The 14,243-nt window shown below is 42.5% G+C and overlaps 1 protein-coding gene across 1 annotated transcript in view; it reads left to right on the top strand.

Moving 5' to 3' along the window:
* Positions 1 to 13,594, top strand: part of LOC114650298 (CD209 antigen-like protein E) — a 67,961-nt gene extending 54,367 nt beyond the window's left edge. Inside the window, exon 8 of the mRNA XM_028799845.2 lies at positions 12,302 to 13,594. Coding sequence (XP_028655678.1) covers positions 12,302 to 12,464 — 163 coding nt within the window. The 3' untranslated portion in view covers positions 12,465 to 13,594. The remainder of the gene's footprint in view (positions 1 to 12,301) is intronic.
* The last annotated feature ends 649 nt before the right edge of the window (positions 13,595 to 14,243 follow it).

The following is a 14,243-nucleotide window of genomic DNA, read 5'->3' as shown; positions in this document are numbered from 1 at the left end:
ATGGGCCATGTTCCGTGCCTCTATTGTTGAGGTGGCTGACCGGAGCTGTGGCCATAAGGTGGTCGGTGCCTGTCGTGGCGGCAATCCCCGAACCCGTTGGTGGACACCGACGGTGAGGGATGCTGTCAAGCTGAAGAAGGAGTCCTACCGGTCCCATTTGTCCTGTGGGACTCTGGAGGCAGCTAATAGGTACCGGCAGGCCAGCCGGAATGCGGCTTCGGTGGTTGCTGAGGCAAAATGGGAGGAGTTTGGGGAGGCCATGGAGAGCGACTTTCGGACGGCTTCGAGGAGATTCTGGTCCACCGTCCGGCGTCTCAGGAGGGGGAAGCAGTGCAGTGTCAACACTGTATATGGTGGGGATGGTGCGCTGCTGACCTCGACTCGGGATGTTGTGGGTCGGTGGGGGGAGTACTTCGAAGACCTCCTCAATCCCACTAACATGCCTTCCAATGAGGAAGCAGAGCCTGGGGACTCGGAGGTGGGCTCCCCCATCTCTGGGACTGAGGTCACCGAGGTGGTCAAAAAACTCCTTGGTGGCAGGGCCCCGGGGGAGGATGAGATACGCCCAGAGTTCCTCAAGGCTCTGGATGTTGTAGGGCTGTCTTGGTTGACACGTCTCTGCAACATCGCATGGACATCAGGGACAGTGCCTCTGGATTGGCAGACCGGGGTGGTGGTCCCCCTCTTTAAGAAGGGGGACCGGAAGGTGTGTTCCAACTACAGAGGGATCACATTCCTCAGCCTCCCTGGAAAAGTCGATTCGGGGGTCCTGGAGAGGAGGATCCGTCGGATAGTCGAACCTCGGATTCAGGAGGAACAGTGTGGTTTTCGTCCTGGTCGCGGAACAGTGGACCAGCTCTACACCCTTAGCAGAGTCCTGGAGGGTGCCTGGGAGTTCGCCCAACCCGTCTACATGTGTTTTGTGGACTTGGAAAAGGCGTTCAACTGTGTCCCTCAGGGAATCCTGTGGGGGGTGCTCCGGGAGTATGGGGTACCAGACCCCCTGATAAGGGCTGTTCGGTCCCTGTACAACCGGTGTCAGAGCTTGGTCCACATTGCCGGCAGTAAGTCGAACCCGTTTTCAGTGAGAGTTGGACTCCGCCAGGGCTGCCCTTTGTCACTGATTCTGTTCATAACTTTTATGGACAGAATTTCTAGGCGCAGCCAGGGTGTTGAGGGGGTCCGGTTTGGTGGACTCAGGATTGGGTCACTGCTTTTTGCAGATGATGTTGTCCTGTTTGCTTCATCAGGCCGTGATCTTCAGCTCTCTCTGGATCGGTTCGCAGCTGAGTGTGAAGCGGCTGGGATGGGAATCAGCACCTCCAAATCCGAGACCATGGTCCTCAGCCGGAAAAGGGTGGAGTGCCCTCTCAGGGTTGGGAGCGAGATCCTGCCTCAAGTGGAGGAGTTCAAGTATCTCGGGGTCTTGTTCACGAGTGAGGGAAGAATGGCGTGAGATTGACAGGCGGATCGGTGCGTCGTCCGCAGTCTGTCGTGGTGAAAAAGGAGCTGAGCTGTAAGGCAAAGCTCTCAATTTACCAGTCGATCTATGTTCCTACCCTCACCTATGGTCATGAGCTATGGGTAGTGACCGAAAGAACGAGATCGCGAATACAAGCGGCTGAAATGAGTTTCCTCCGCAGGGTGTCTGGGCTCTCCCTTAAAGATAGGGTGAGAAGCTCAGTCATCCGGGAGGGACTCAGAGTAGAGCCGCTGCTCCTTCGCATCGAGAGGAGTCAGATGAGGTGGCTCGGGCATCTGATTAGGATGCCTCCTGGACGCCTCCCTGGTGAGGTGTTCCGGGCACGTCTAACCTGGAGGAGGCCCCGGGGAAGACCCAGGACACGCTGGAGGGACTATGTCTCCCGGCTGGCCTGGGAACGCCTTGGGATTCTCCCGGAAGAGCTAGAAGAAGTGGCCGGAGAGAGGGAAGTCTGGGCATCTCTGCTCAAGCTGCTGCCCCCATGACCCGACCTCGGATAAGCAGAAGAAAATGGATGGATGGATGGATGTCTTTTTATTACCGGTACATCAATTGGTGGAGCCTCCTTGTTCTCTTGCTTGGTGCAACACGGTGTCATGAACTAGGAGTCTCAAAACAAAAATCCCATTAAGTTCCAAAACCACTTACAAAAGGGGGATATTACCATCAAACTCTGGCTAATAATTAAAGCTAGCATTGAATCTTTATACAATAAAAGATTTATTCTTCACATAAAGTATTCCATTCAATAAGATGTTCCGTGGAGCACAAGCCAAAATGGAAATGCCTGAAACACAGGGTAATCCGAGCAAACAATGTCCCTATACAGAATCCAAAGAAGTGGAAAGTCAGATAATCTGTAAATCACAAAAAGTACAATAAAACACAAATAAATTCATCAGTCCTGGGTACATTCTAAATAAACCTCCAGGAACTGTGGAAGGCAGTCCAGATTTATTAAAAAAATGCTGTTCTAGTAATATGGTTAATGTGCAATTCAACTTTTAGTTCAGAGTCCATGATTACACTTAAATTCTTTACTTCTGTATTGACTTACAATGTTAAGAGATCTCGTTTATTTCTAAGATCTTCACTATTTCTATTTTTGTCAACAACTAAGATTTCTGGATTTTCCTTATTTAGCTTGAGATAATTACTACAGTGATCCCTCGCTATATCGCGCTTCGCCTTTCGCGGCTTCACTCCATCGCGGATTTTATATGTAAGCATATTTAAATATATATCGCGGATTTTTCGCTGCTTCGCGGGTTTCTGCGGACAATAGGTCTTTTAATTTCTGGTACATGCTTCCTCAGTTGGTTTGCCCAGTTGATTTCATACAAGGGACGCTATTGGCAGATGGCTGAGAAGCTATCCAGCTTACTTTCTCTCTCTCTCTCTCTCTCTCTTGCGCTGACGTAGGGGGGTGTGAGCAGGGGGGCTGTGTGCAGCTGCTTCCTGAAGGACATGCTGCACGGAGCTTCGCATACTTAAAAGCTCAAAGGGCACGTATTGATTTTTTTTATCTGTCTCTCTCTTCCTGCTCCTGACAGAGGGGGTGTGAGCTGCCGCCTTCAACAGCTTTGTACCGGCGGTGCTTCGCATACTTAAAAGCCAAAAAACCCTATTGATTTTTTTTTTGACTGCTTGCTTTGCACTCCTTTGAAAAGGAAGATATGTTTGCATTCTTTTAATTGTGAGACAGAACTGTCATCTCTGTCTTGTCATGGAGCACAGTTTAAACTTTTGAAAAAGAGACAAATGTTTGTTTGCAGTGTTTGAATAACGTTCCTGTCTCTCTACAACCTCCTGTGTTTCTGCGCAAATCTGTGACCCAAGCATGACAATATAAAAATAACCATATAAACATATGGTTTCTACTTCGCGGATTTTCCTATTTCGCGGGTGGCTCTGGAACGCAACCCCCGCGATGGAGGAGGGATTACTGTACTCATATAAGTAAGACACTGGATTAGGGCAAAAAAGCATCAAGGCCATCAATTACTATAGATGAGTAAAGCTGCAAGTCATCTGCTTAGCTGTGGTATTCTATATGATCTGGCCTAATGAGAGCACCAAGATTGAAAATAGCAGTGGGCTTGGAATAGATTTTGGTGGTGCACTGTAGATAGTATCATGGATACCAGAACTACAACCATCATAAATAACAAAGTAGTTTATGTTAAATAAGACTGAAGCCAGAGAGACTCACCCATTGTCAAAGGCAATTTATAGGAATACTGAATTCTATGGTCTGTAGTGTCAAATTCTGTACTCCGGTCTTGGAAAATGAGACCTGTATCAGAATTAACCTGCAAAAACTTCAACTACTGAATTAAAAAGGCTTTTTGAGAATAGTTAAATTGTTTATGGTAAACGGTTGCATGAAAGGTATTCACATAAATTCACATATATATTATTACACTAGTGCCCTGTGTTGGCTGGGATTGGCTTCAGCAGACCCCCGTGACCCTGTATTCGTATTCAGTAGGTTGGAAAATGGATGGATGGATGGATTATTACGCTAGCCATGCCCCGTGTCTCCGCCTGCGTATTAGTGAAATAAGACAGTGAGGCGGGCCCTGCACAGCTCCCCACTCCTAATGTCACGCTTCCCCCTCCCCTTGGCCCACAGCTTGTGTTTCAGATTAGCGCGAATATATCGCTCCTGCAAGCAAACTATGATTCTTAGTGTGATGAGAAAAGTCGCAAAATGAACCGGAATGTTCAAGCAAATTATAGAAAAAAAGCCAATCTAAATCCGTTAAGTAGATCTCTCGTGAAAAGTGGACAGACAGAGAGACAGAGAGACGGATTTTATATGTAGGGATATTATATTTACCAATTTTTATTCGTACCGGCTCAACTTGTTTGAATAGAGTTCACTGCAATTTGTTACAATTGCAACTACTAATTAATTTTCAGCCTTCATAAACCTTTTATATAAATGCTCTTGTGATGTTTTTAACGGAAACAGAACTCAACCATATGCACAAAAAAGTCCCTTTTACCTCACAGCCTATTGCTAGCCAGAGAACTACCACACACCTCAAAAAAGATAGAGGAGCACGAAACGTTGAAACATTAGAAAAAATAGGACATAGTTTTTCTTTTAATGCTGATTTAACTTTTTGGAACATAAGAAGTGTCTCTGATATAACAGAATCATGGCCAAGTTTCTTATATTTGATTGAGGTCCTTGCTCTTCAGCTGTGTCCACACAACAATCAGGGAGAAAGTCCCAACGTGGGATGACTCAATGCCTTCAACACAGATGTTAAAACAATAGGATAAGTGGATAACCAGCAGGTGATCAGATTTAGGGGTCTCCTGCCATCTTACTCAAATAAAATTTTCAAAATGAGCCAAGTAAATGATCCAGTTCTCCATAAAATACATGTGTTCTCTACTTCATTATATCTTTGTTTATCTAACCAGAATGTTAAGCACATTTGTGGCTATATGAAAGATTTTGTGCCTAATCTTCAGTTTGTTTCTAGATGTTTGAATTTTGAAATAGCCTTGGTGTACACCTCATAAGGCTTTGTAAAAACTAAACACTTTTATGCTGGTGTATATGATCAAAGGAAATCTATGTGTAAAGGTTCATGGAGTCATAAGGGCAATACAGCATAAAATCACATACGTATCTGCATGACCATTTGACATATAAATCACAGAGATACTAAAACTAATTTCTGATACTATTTTGTACACCTTATAAGTCACACTAACATCTAGGACCTCATTTCTCCAGCATAGCAGCAAATTAATTCATAGAATTTTTATTTCTCTTCTTTGACATCAATACTCATCTCCATGATATGCTCTCTCTTTTTGCAAAATCCACTATCATCTGACCTTCTTTATTCCTCTCCTTGACACCATACCTACCCATCACCTCCTTGTCTCCTCTGTTTCCTTCACTAACATGTCCATTGAAATCCGCTCCAATCACCACTCTCTGTCCCCTGGGTACACTGTCCATTACTTCATCCAACTCATTCCAGAAATCTTTCTCATCCATCGCATACCTTGCGGGGCATATGCACTAACAACATTCATCATCACACCTTCAGTTTCCAGCTTCATAATCATTACTCTGTCTGACACTCTTTTCACTTCCAAAACACTCTTAACATACTGTTCCTTCAGAATAACCCCTACCCCATTTCTCATCCTATCCACACCATGATTGAACAATTTGAATCCACCTCCAATCCACCTGGCTTTACTCCCCTTTCATTTAGTCTCTTGCACACACAATATATCAACCTTCCTTCACTCCATCGCATCAGCTAACTCTCTCCCCTTATCAGTCTTACTGCCAACATTCCAATTTCCTACCCTCAGTTCCACTGTCTTTACTTTCCTCCTCTCCTCTTTCCTTTGGACACATCTTCCCCCTCTTCTTCACCTTCTTCAGCCAATAGTAGCCCAATTTCCGCCAGCATCCTGTTGGCTAACAGTACTGGTAGCGGTCATTGTTAACCCAGGACTTGACCGATCCAGTATGGAAATCTGTATTGTTGTCTGCATGTTAATCTGGAAAAATTTTACACTGGATGCCCTTCCTGACATAACCCTCCCCATTTATCCGGGCTTGGAACTGGCATGAAGAAACACACTGGTTTGTGCATCTCCTGTGGCTGGGTTATGGAAAGCCAAAGCCTAACAATAACAAAATAGAAACCCAAAAGAAAACCTAAAAAAACGTAGGAAGACCTTGCAAACTCCATAAAGACAATGACTAGCCACAATATTTGGATATAGGATGCTGGATCTACAGTATGAGGCAGCAACTCTAAGCACTGTGGTACCATGCTGCCCAATTTAGTACAAGTCACCCTTAAATAAATGCTTTTCTTCTAAATGCTTTTCTTCTAAAGTTCTTATTAGATAGCAGGTGAGGGCTCACTTGCTCACGCATGTTGTTGCCGCTCCTGCCTGTTAACAACATTTTTCACAAAATTCGCCTTAATTCTACACTTTCTTGTTTTATTTCTTTTATTGTATGTATAGTTCGTGGATACAGCTGACTCGAACTGCATGGATTAGGCTTAATATTTACAGATTTTATAGACTCTACTTTGACTGGGAACAGCTGAGTCTGTGGATCACGGGATGAGACCTACAAACATTTTTTTGTACCTGGCGATCTAGCACCTTGGGATGGTCTGTCTCCGTGATTATATTCGCTATGCTGATCTGCTCCCGTTTCATCTTACAGTACTCTACAACTGGGAACTGATCTGATGTTCATACTAACCTGGCTTATGGCTCCGGGGCAATCATGCCTGAAATTACCAAGCGTTACTGTTTGTGGCTGTGTATTGGAACCTCCAAATCCTGCTACCTCCTCCTGCTATGCTTTCTGCTGCTGGCTATCGCCGCTACCACACCTGCCTGTCCTACTGGTTCCGCTGTGCTGTGCTGCTTCTCCACTGCTATTCAGATAAGTATTGCCTAGTATCATGCTAAAATACTCTCATGACAAACTCCTTCTTATTAAACAGTTTGTCCAGAGCAAATGGTCTGACTGGAACATCCTAAAAGAAGCTGGTATTTTGCAGCGCCCAAAATATGTATATCGCAGGTCAGGTCGCCACCACCGCCGGGCTGCGAATGAAAAGACCATCAGAGCATTTGCTCAGGAATACGCCGTCCTTCTCATGGCCCTGGAAATTGAAGTGTCAGTGTACCAAATTTACATTATGTGGAAATAAAACTGATCACGGCTCTGTGCAAAAAGAAGCCTTATTAACTAATATTGCACTGTTTAACTCGAGATCTCTTAATGGCAAAACATTGGTGCTGTCAGAACTCATCACTGACACCAAACTTGATATTCTGTGTTTAATGGAGACTTGGCAAAAACCGAACAAATTTACGTCTGTCACGGAGGCGACACTACCTGGTTACACTTTCCACACAGAGCCTCGCAGCTCAAGGCAAGGCGGTGGGCTTGCAGTAATTATCAGAGCAGACTTAAACATCAAATGAATCCCAATTGACTGTCCATTGTCTTTTGAGTGCCTGGCTCTTAAACTAATAACGGAATCAGGTCCTGTCTCACTCATTGTTCTTTATCATCCCCCAAAATACAATGCATCCTTCTTATCCGATCTGATTGAACTTTTGACCCACCTAAGCTCTTACTCTCAGAGAATTATCCTTCTTGGTGATTTCAACATTCATATTGACATCCCCACATCTAAACTGAGAAATGAATTCCTATCCTTACTGGACTGTTTTGACTTGACACAACATGTTGATTTTCCCACCCACTCTGGTGGTCATATATTGGACCTGATCTGCACTTCTGGACTATCTTTTGCCAATATTTACAGCACTGATTTGGGACTCTCTGACCATAAAGCAGTATTTTTCACAGTCTCGCTGCCTTTCCCTCCTCTTACCTGTAAATGACAAATTTCTTACAGAAACCTTAAAAATATCTGTCCCTCTATCCTTTCTGGATCCAATTCTGATCTTTTACTGTCTGCACCTATTCTGTCAACACTAGATAGTCTTGTTGACCACTATAACACAGCCCTTCATTCAGCATTAGATAAAACAGCTCCTTTAAAACATAAGGAAGTTTCCTTTAAACGTTCAGCTCCTTGGTATAACTCAGAATTGCGATCTATGAAAGCAGCTGGCCGACGCCTTGAGAGAATGTCACGTAAGACTGGCCTCACTGTTCATATCCAGGCTTTCTCTGACCACCAAAGAGCTTTCAGAGAAGCACTAACGTCTGCCAAGAACACCCATAATGGCAGAATAACAGAAAGTGGCCACGATAACTCAAGGGTTTAGTTCCCTGTAGTTAATAAACTACTCGAACCTGCATCTGGCCCAACTACCTCTTCTACTGAAGTCTGTGAGGAATTCCTCCACTTTTCCATAACAAAATTAAAGATCTAAATAATTCAACTAACATAAATACATCATCTGTTTATATCTCTCCCTGTATTCCCACTCCATCCAGCTCCTTCTCTAAGTTCTCACCAGTCACATCTGCGTTTGTTAACCCTTTAACCGCCAACTCCCTAAATATTCCCCACGCCAGGCGAAATCTGAACAATTTTCGTTTTTTTACTTTTTTACATTTTTTTTTACATTTTTTACGTTTATTCAAGCAGTATTGACCACTAAATGTTGTGCAAGTTCTAGAAATGGGCAAACGCATAAAGTAATTCAAAAGTCAAAAGTAGTTCAGTCAATCATAGTTTCATACCCAGTATTTGAGTTTGCTGTGCCACAGGCCAAAGCAGGGAACTGCACAAAGTCCTGGATTGCTGGGACACTTTGAGCAGAAGGTCTTGACGTCTCTACGCTGACCCTTCTTTGAACAGACACGACAGCGTTTTTCTGAAAGTCCAAAGTCCTTGCATTCATCTGGCAACACTGCTGAAATACTACTCATAGGATCCTCTTTGCCAGTGTATACACGAAATCTATAAATGTAACCTGAATTCTCAGCTAAGCAAAACATCTTGATACCAAACCGTGCCCTTTTCAATGGTAGATACTGTCGAAACTGTAAGCGGCCCTTCCACAACAATAAACTTTCATCAACTGCAACTGACGGTCCTGGCATGTAGGGCAACTGAAATGCTTCAAATAAATGATCAATCAAAGGACGTAGCTTGAACAAGCGGTCGCGGTTTGGATCTTTCTTATCTGGCTCATTTCTGTTGTCATTCAAATGAAAGAATTTCAGCAGCAAAGAGAATCGATTACGTGTCATGACAGCTGCAAAAATAGGTGTTGCATACATAGGATCTGTAGACCAGTACATCTCAATATCTGGTTTTCTGATTATTCCCATCAACATCAAAATCCCAATGAATTTTTTCATTTCGTTTTCATCAGTGTCAAACCAAGCACGAACACGGGAATGTGGAGGTAAATTGGGATTTTTCTCAATAAACTGTGCTGCATACAGATTTGTCTGATGAACAAAATGTCTGATCAAATCAGGTGACACAAACAGCTCATAAAACTGCTCAGCAGTGTAATTGTTTACATCAACAGTAAAGCCACACGTTGCCTCAAACGGATGCAGAAAAGGTAGTTCACCTCGGGCAGCAGTCCAGTTGAGATGCTGGGGATACACCCACTCATCGCCGTCATCCGATGCGTCTTCATTCACAGTATCATGCAGCGCACATTGCTGCTCATCATTGTCGCTAAAATCTTCTTCAGAACTGCTACAATCATGATCAGAACTGTCCAAAATCGCCTGCAAAGCCTCACTTGAAGTCAGTTTACATTTTGCCATATTCACAGCTTTCACTTTCGAATCACATCACGTGATCAGCCAATACAAGCGCAGAGTTGTCGAAATACAACGTAGTAATAATTCCCACGCCAAACTGTCAGTTGTACTACGTGACAGGCATTCACATAACCACAGGCAAATGTGCCGGATAATTCCGGCAGTATGGCGTTAGCAATAAAACAATGGTGCCGGATATATCCGGCAGAGGGCGGTTAAGGGGTTAATAACCTGCTTTGTAAAAGCCAACTACTTGTGTACTGGACCCCATTCCCAGCACACTACTTAAATCCTGCCTTCATGCCATAATCCCGACTGTTACAACAATAATAAACTAATCCCTTGACATTGGCTTTGTACCGCTCACTTTTAAAATCGCTTCTGTAACCCCAATGTTAAAAAAGTCTGGTCTTGATGCTGACAATCTTAACAATTTTCGGCCTATTTCCCACTTACCTTTCCTGTCAAAAGTTCTCAAGCGTGTTGTAGCTTTCCAACTTACCATTTACTTAACCTCTAATAACTTGATGGAACTCTTTCAGTCTGGTTTCAGGGCGCGGCACAGCTGTGAAACTGCTCTGCTACGGGTAACCAATGATTTGCTTATGGCAGCAGACTCTGGACAAACCAGTATATTAATTCTATTAGACCTCAGTGCAGCATTTGACATGGTCAGACATGACATTCTACTGTCCAGAATGGAGAACATGCTGGGTATCTCTGGCACTGCCCTCCAGTGGTTCAAGTCCTATCTGAGTGATAGACAAGAGTTTGTTAGTCTTGGCAACAGCAGATCCAGCTCAGCGGCAGTCACACAAGGAGTCCCTCAGGGCTCTGTCCTTGGCCCTCTTCTCTTCTGTATTTACATGCTTCCCCTTGGCCATATTATCTGTAGCAATGGACTGCGTTATCATTTTTATGCAGATGATACTCAACTCTACTTCAATGTTAAAAGTGGAACTTCATTAGAACTTTCTCAGCTCACAACCTGCCTTAGTGAAATTAAAACCTGGATGGAGCAGAACTCTTTAAAATTAAATTGCAATAATACTGAACTCCTGCAAACTGGGACTAAAATGCAACTTAATAAAATGAGCTCCTTCCCAGTCATTCTTGGCGGTGATCTCATCAGGCCTGCCTCTACTGTAAAGAATCTTGGTGTCATTTTTGATTCCTCCCTCTCTTATTCTGCCCACATAAATCACATTAAGAAACTTTCTTACTTTCACCTCCGTAACATATCCCATGTTCGCTCCTTCCTCTCCTTCTCTAATGCTGAGAAACTTGTTCATGCTTTTATCACATCCCGCATCGATTATTGTAATTCCCTACTGGCAGGTGCCCCTTCTAATCTTCTATCACAGCTCCAGCTTATTCAAAACTCAGCTGCAAGAGCCCTTACTCGAACCAGCAGCAGCGAGCACATAACAACCATCCTGCTCCGTCTTCACTGGCTCCCAGTGTCTTACAGAATCGAATATAAAATCCTACTAACAACCTACAAAGCCTTAAATAACCTTGCACCAAACTACATCAGTGACCTTCTCCATCACTATGTGCCTGTCCGCCCACTAAGGTCCTCTGATTCTGGAAATCTTGTTGTGCCCCACACTAATCTACACTCAATGGGTGACAGGGCCTTCAGCTGTATAACGCCCAGACTCTGGAATGACCTACCGAAATTAATCAGGTCGGCTGACTCCATGAATTCTTTTAAAAAACAACTCAAAACTCATCTGTTCAGGAAGGCTTTTAGCTCTACTTGACTTTACTACCCTTTTCTCAGTTTATTTCTCTGTCAAGATGCTCATGTAACCTGTATGTGTGTGTGCGAGACCATCAATTTTGTTGTCTGTTAGGCTTTCTTTCTCTGAATTCACTGTTGTAATCTTCTTTATTTATTTATCTGGTTTGTACAATGCTATATACTGTATACCCTGCCGTTCTTCTTATATTCTGTAAGTGGCGCTATATAAATAAAATGTATTATTATTATTATTATTATTATTATTAAAGCTATTGGCTTTGGTGTGAGTGAGTGTGGTTATACAGTGAGTCCTACCATTACATAGAACCTTGTTACCTGTCTCCCACCCAATTCTGCCAGGATAGGCTCTTGCTTCCCTCAATCCAGAACTGAAGTTATGCAGCTTTGGGAGTGTACTATATGTATGAAGATGCCCTTGTTGAAACTTAAACAGATTTGCAAGGCTTTTCTTCAGGCTGCAGAAACTGAGGATGAAGCAAAAATGCCTCTGGATTGTGTATGTAAGTGTATCCTTTGGGCATCTGTGTTGAGACTTTAATTCCTCATAAACTGCTGTACATAAATAAAATACTTAAGCTCAAGAGGGTAAACTAGTGAAATTTGAAATATTGCAAGGAGAGTAGTTTTCACAGACATAATTATCATCACCATCAAGACATTTTACAAATGATAAAATAAAGAGTAACACAAGATAAAATCTGATTATTAAAGAGGTGAAATCAAAGTATAATCACTGGGAAAAAATAACATGCTGCTTTTCTTGTAGGTTCTGGAGCACACAGTATGGTAAGCAGCCTGATAACTACAATGGAGCTGAGCATTGTGTAGAAGCCTCAAATCATGAAGATATTTTGGACTGGAATGATATAACATGTGGCACTCAGTATATGTGGATTTGTGAGAAAGCAGCTGGCATCCTCAAATCATAAAAAACAGTTGGAGAGAAGGAAAGATGAGGATTTGCACAACTTTAAAGAATCTTCAGCGGTTGATTTGTTTTGTAAGTTTATAACGGAAATTAAAAATGAGATAGTTCTTTATAATGTAATGAAACACATGAAAAATGAACCCAATGTGTGAACAGTGGCCTTATGATGCAGTGGTTACTGCTGCTACTTTGTGAAAGCTGAGGTTTGGATTCACTGGACACTTTTTGTGTGGATTTTGGAATTTCTACCTATGTTAGTGTAGGTTTTCCCTGGGTACTTCTTTTTTCTCCAAATCCTAAAGATGAACAGGTCAGTTTAGTTGCTGACTGTGAACTGACCCAATGTGTGTGTGTAGTGAGTGGGGCTCTGGGATGACTTTGGTTCCAATCTAGGATTAGTTTTTGCCTTCCGTTTACTGAAGCCAGGGTAATCTTCCAGTTTTAGAATAACCAGATTCAGAAAATGTACAGATGCAATTGTTTGAATAGCATTATTCTGATCCACAGCTATCATCTAATATTTATTGTAGAAAATAATGTGATGGGTTTTAAAATAATGTTTTATCATACAAAATTAAGTATAATGTGCAGAAGCAAATTTTTTGTTTTGTTTTTAGATATTTGAATCCTAAGATTATTTCTGTTACTATCATTTAATACCAATCACAAAGCAAAAATTAAAAATAAAACTGTGATGCATCTGGAAAACTTCCATCTGTCAGCAGTGTACACAAGAACTGCAGAAAAATAAGCTTTAAAGATTTTTCAGTTTGAATTAATCAAAGTGTTCTTACTAAGTTGCTATAAAAAATAAAAAAAGTTTGATCTAGGACAATTACAGATATGTGCCATAAAAATGATAATTGTGCAAATTGTTAGAAAGTATTTTATATCTTCTAAGTTGTATTCTTTTCACAATGTAAAGTATGTGTTAGTTTATTTTAAATAAATACAACAACTGCAAAGTGATCAGTTTTTTTTCTAGGCTGCAAACCTTAATTTTTGTTTTTATACATTGCCAGAGTGAATGCGTGACATATGGTGTAGCCGAGTAAATTCTGTTACTACCAGATATGTTATGTTTAGCTACATCAGTCACTGGAATATGAATAAGTTATTATTTTTACTACTTCTTCTTCTTCTTTCGGCTGCTCCCGTTAGGGGTTACCACAGTGGATCATCCTGTTCCATATCTTTCTGTCCTCTGCATCTTGTTCTGTCACACCCATCACCTGCATGTCTTCTTTCACCATATCCATAAACATTCTCTTAGGCCTTCTTCTTTTCCTCTTCCCTGGCTGCTCTATCCTTAGTATCCTTCTCTCAATATACTCAGCATCTCTCCTCTGCACATGTCCAAACCAGTGAAATCTTGCCTCTATGACTTTGTCTTCCAACCGTCCAACATGAGCTGACCCTCTAATGTACTCATTTCTAATCCTGTCCATCCTCATCACACCCAATAAAAATCTTAGCATCTTTAACTCTGCCACCTCCAGCTCTGCCACCGTCTCCAACCAATATAACGTAGCTGGTCTCACTACCGTCCTGTAGACCTTCCCTTTCACTCTTGCTGATATCCATCTGTCACAAATCACTCCTGACACTCTTCTTCACACATTCCACCCTGCCTGCACTCTCTTTTTCACCTCTCTTCCACACTTCCCATTACTCTGTACTGTTGATCCCAAGTATTTAAACTCATCAACCTTCGCCAACTCTACTCCTTGCATCCTCACCATTCCACTGACCTCCCTCTCATTTACACACATGTATTATG

The sequence above is a fragment of the Erpetoichthys calabaricus genome, chromosome 4, assembly GCF_900747795.2.
Source record: "Erpetoichthys calabaricus chromosome 4, fErpCal1.3, whole genome shotgun sequence".
NCBI lineage: Eukaryota > Metazoa > Chordata > Cladistia > Polypteriformes > Polypteridae > Erpetoichthys > Erpetoichthys calabaricus.
Note: the sequence above shows the minus strand (reverse complement) of the source record. Positions and strands in the feature narration are given on the sequence as shown.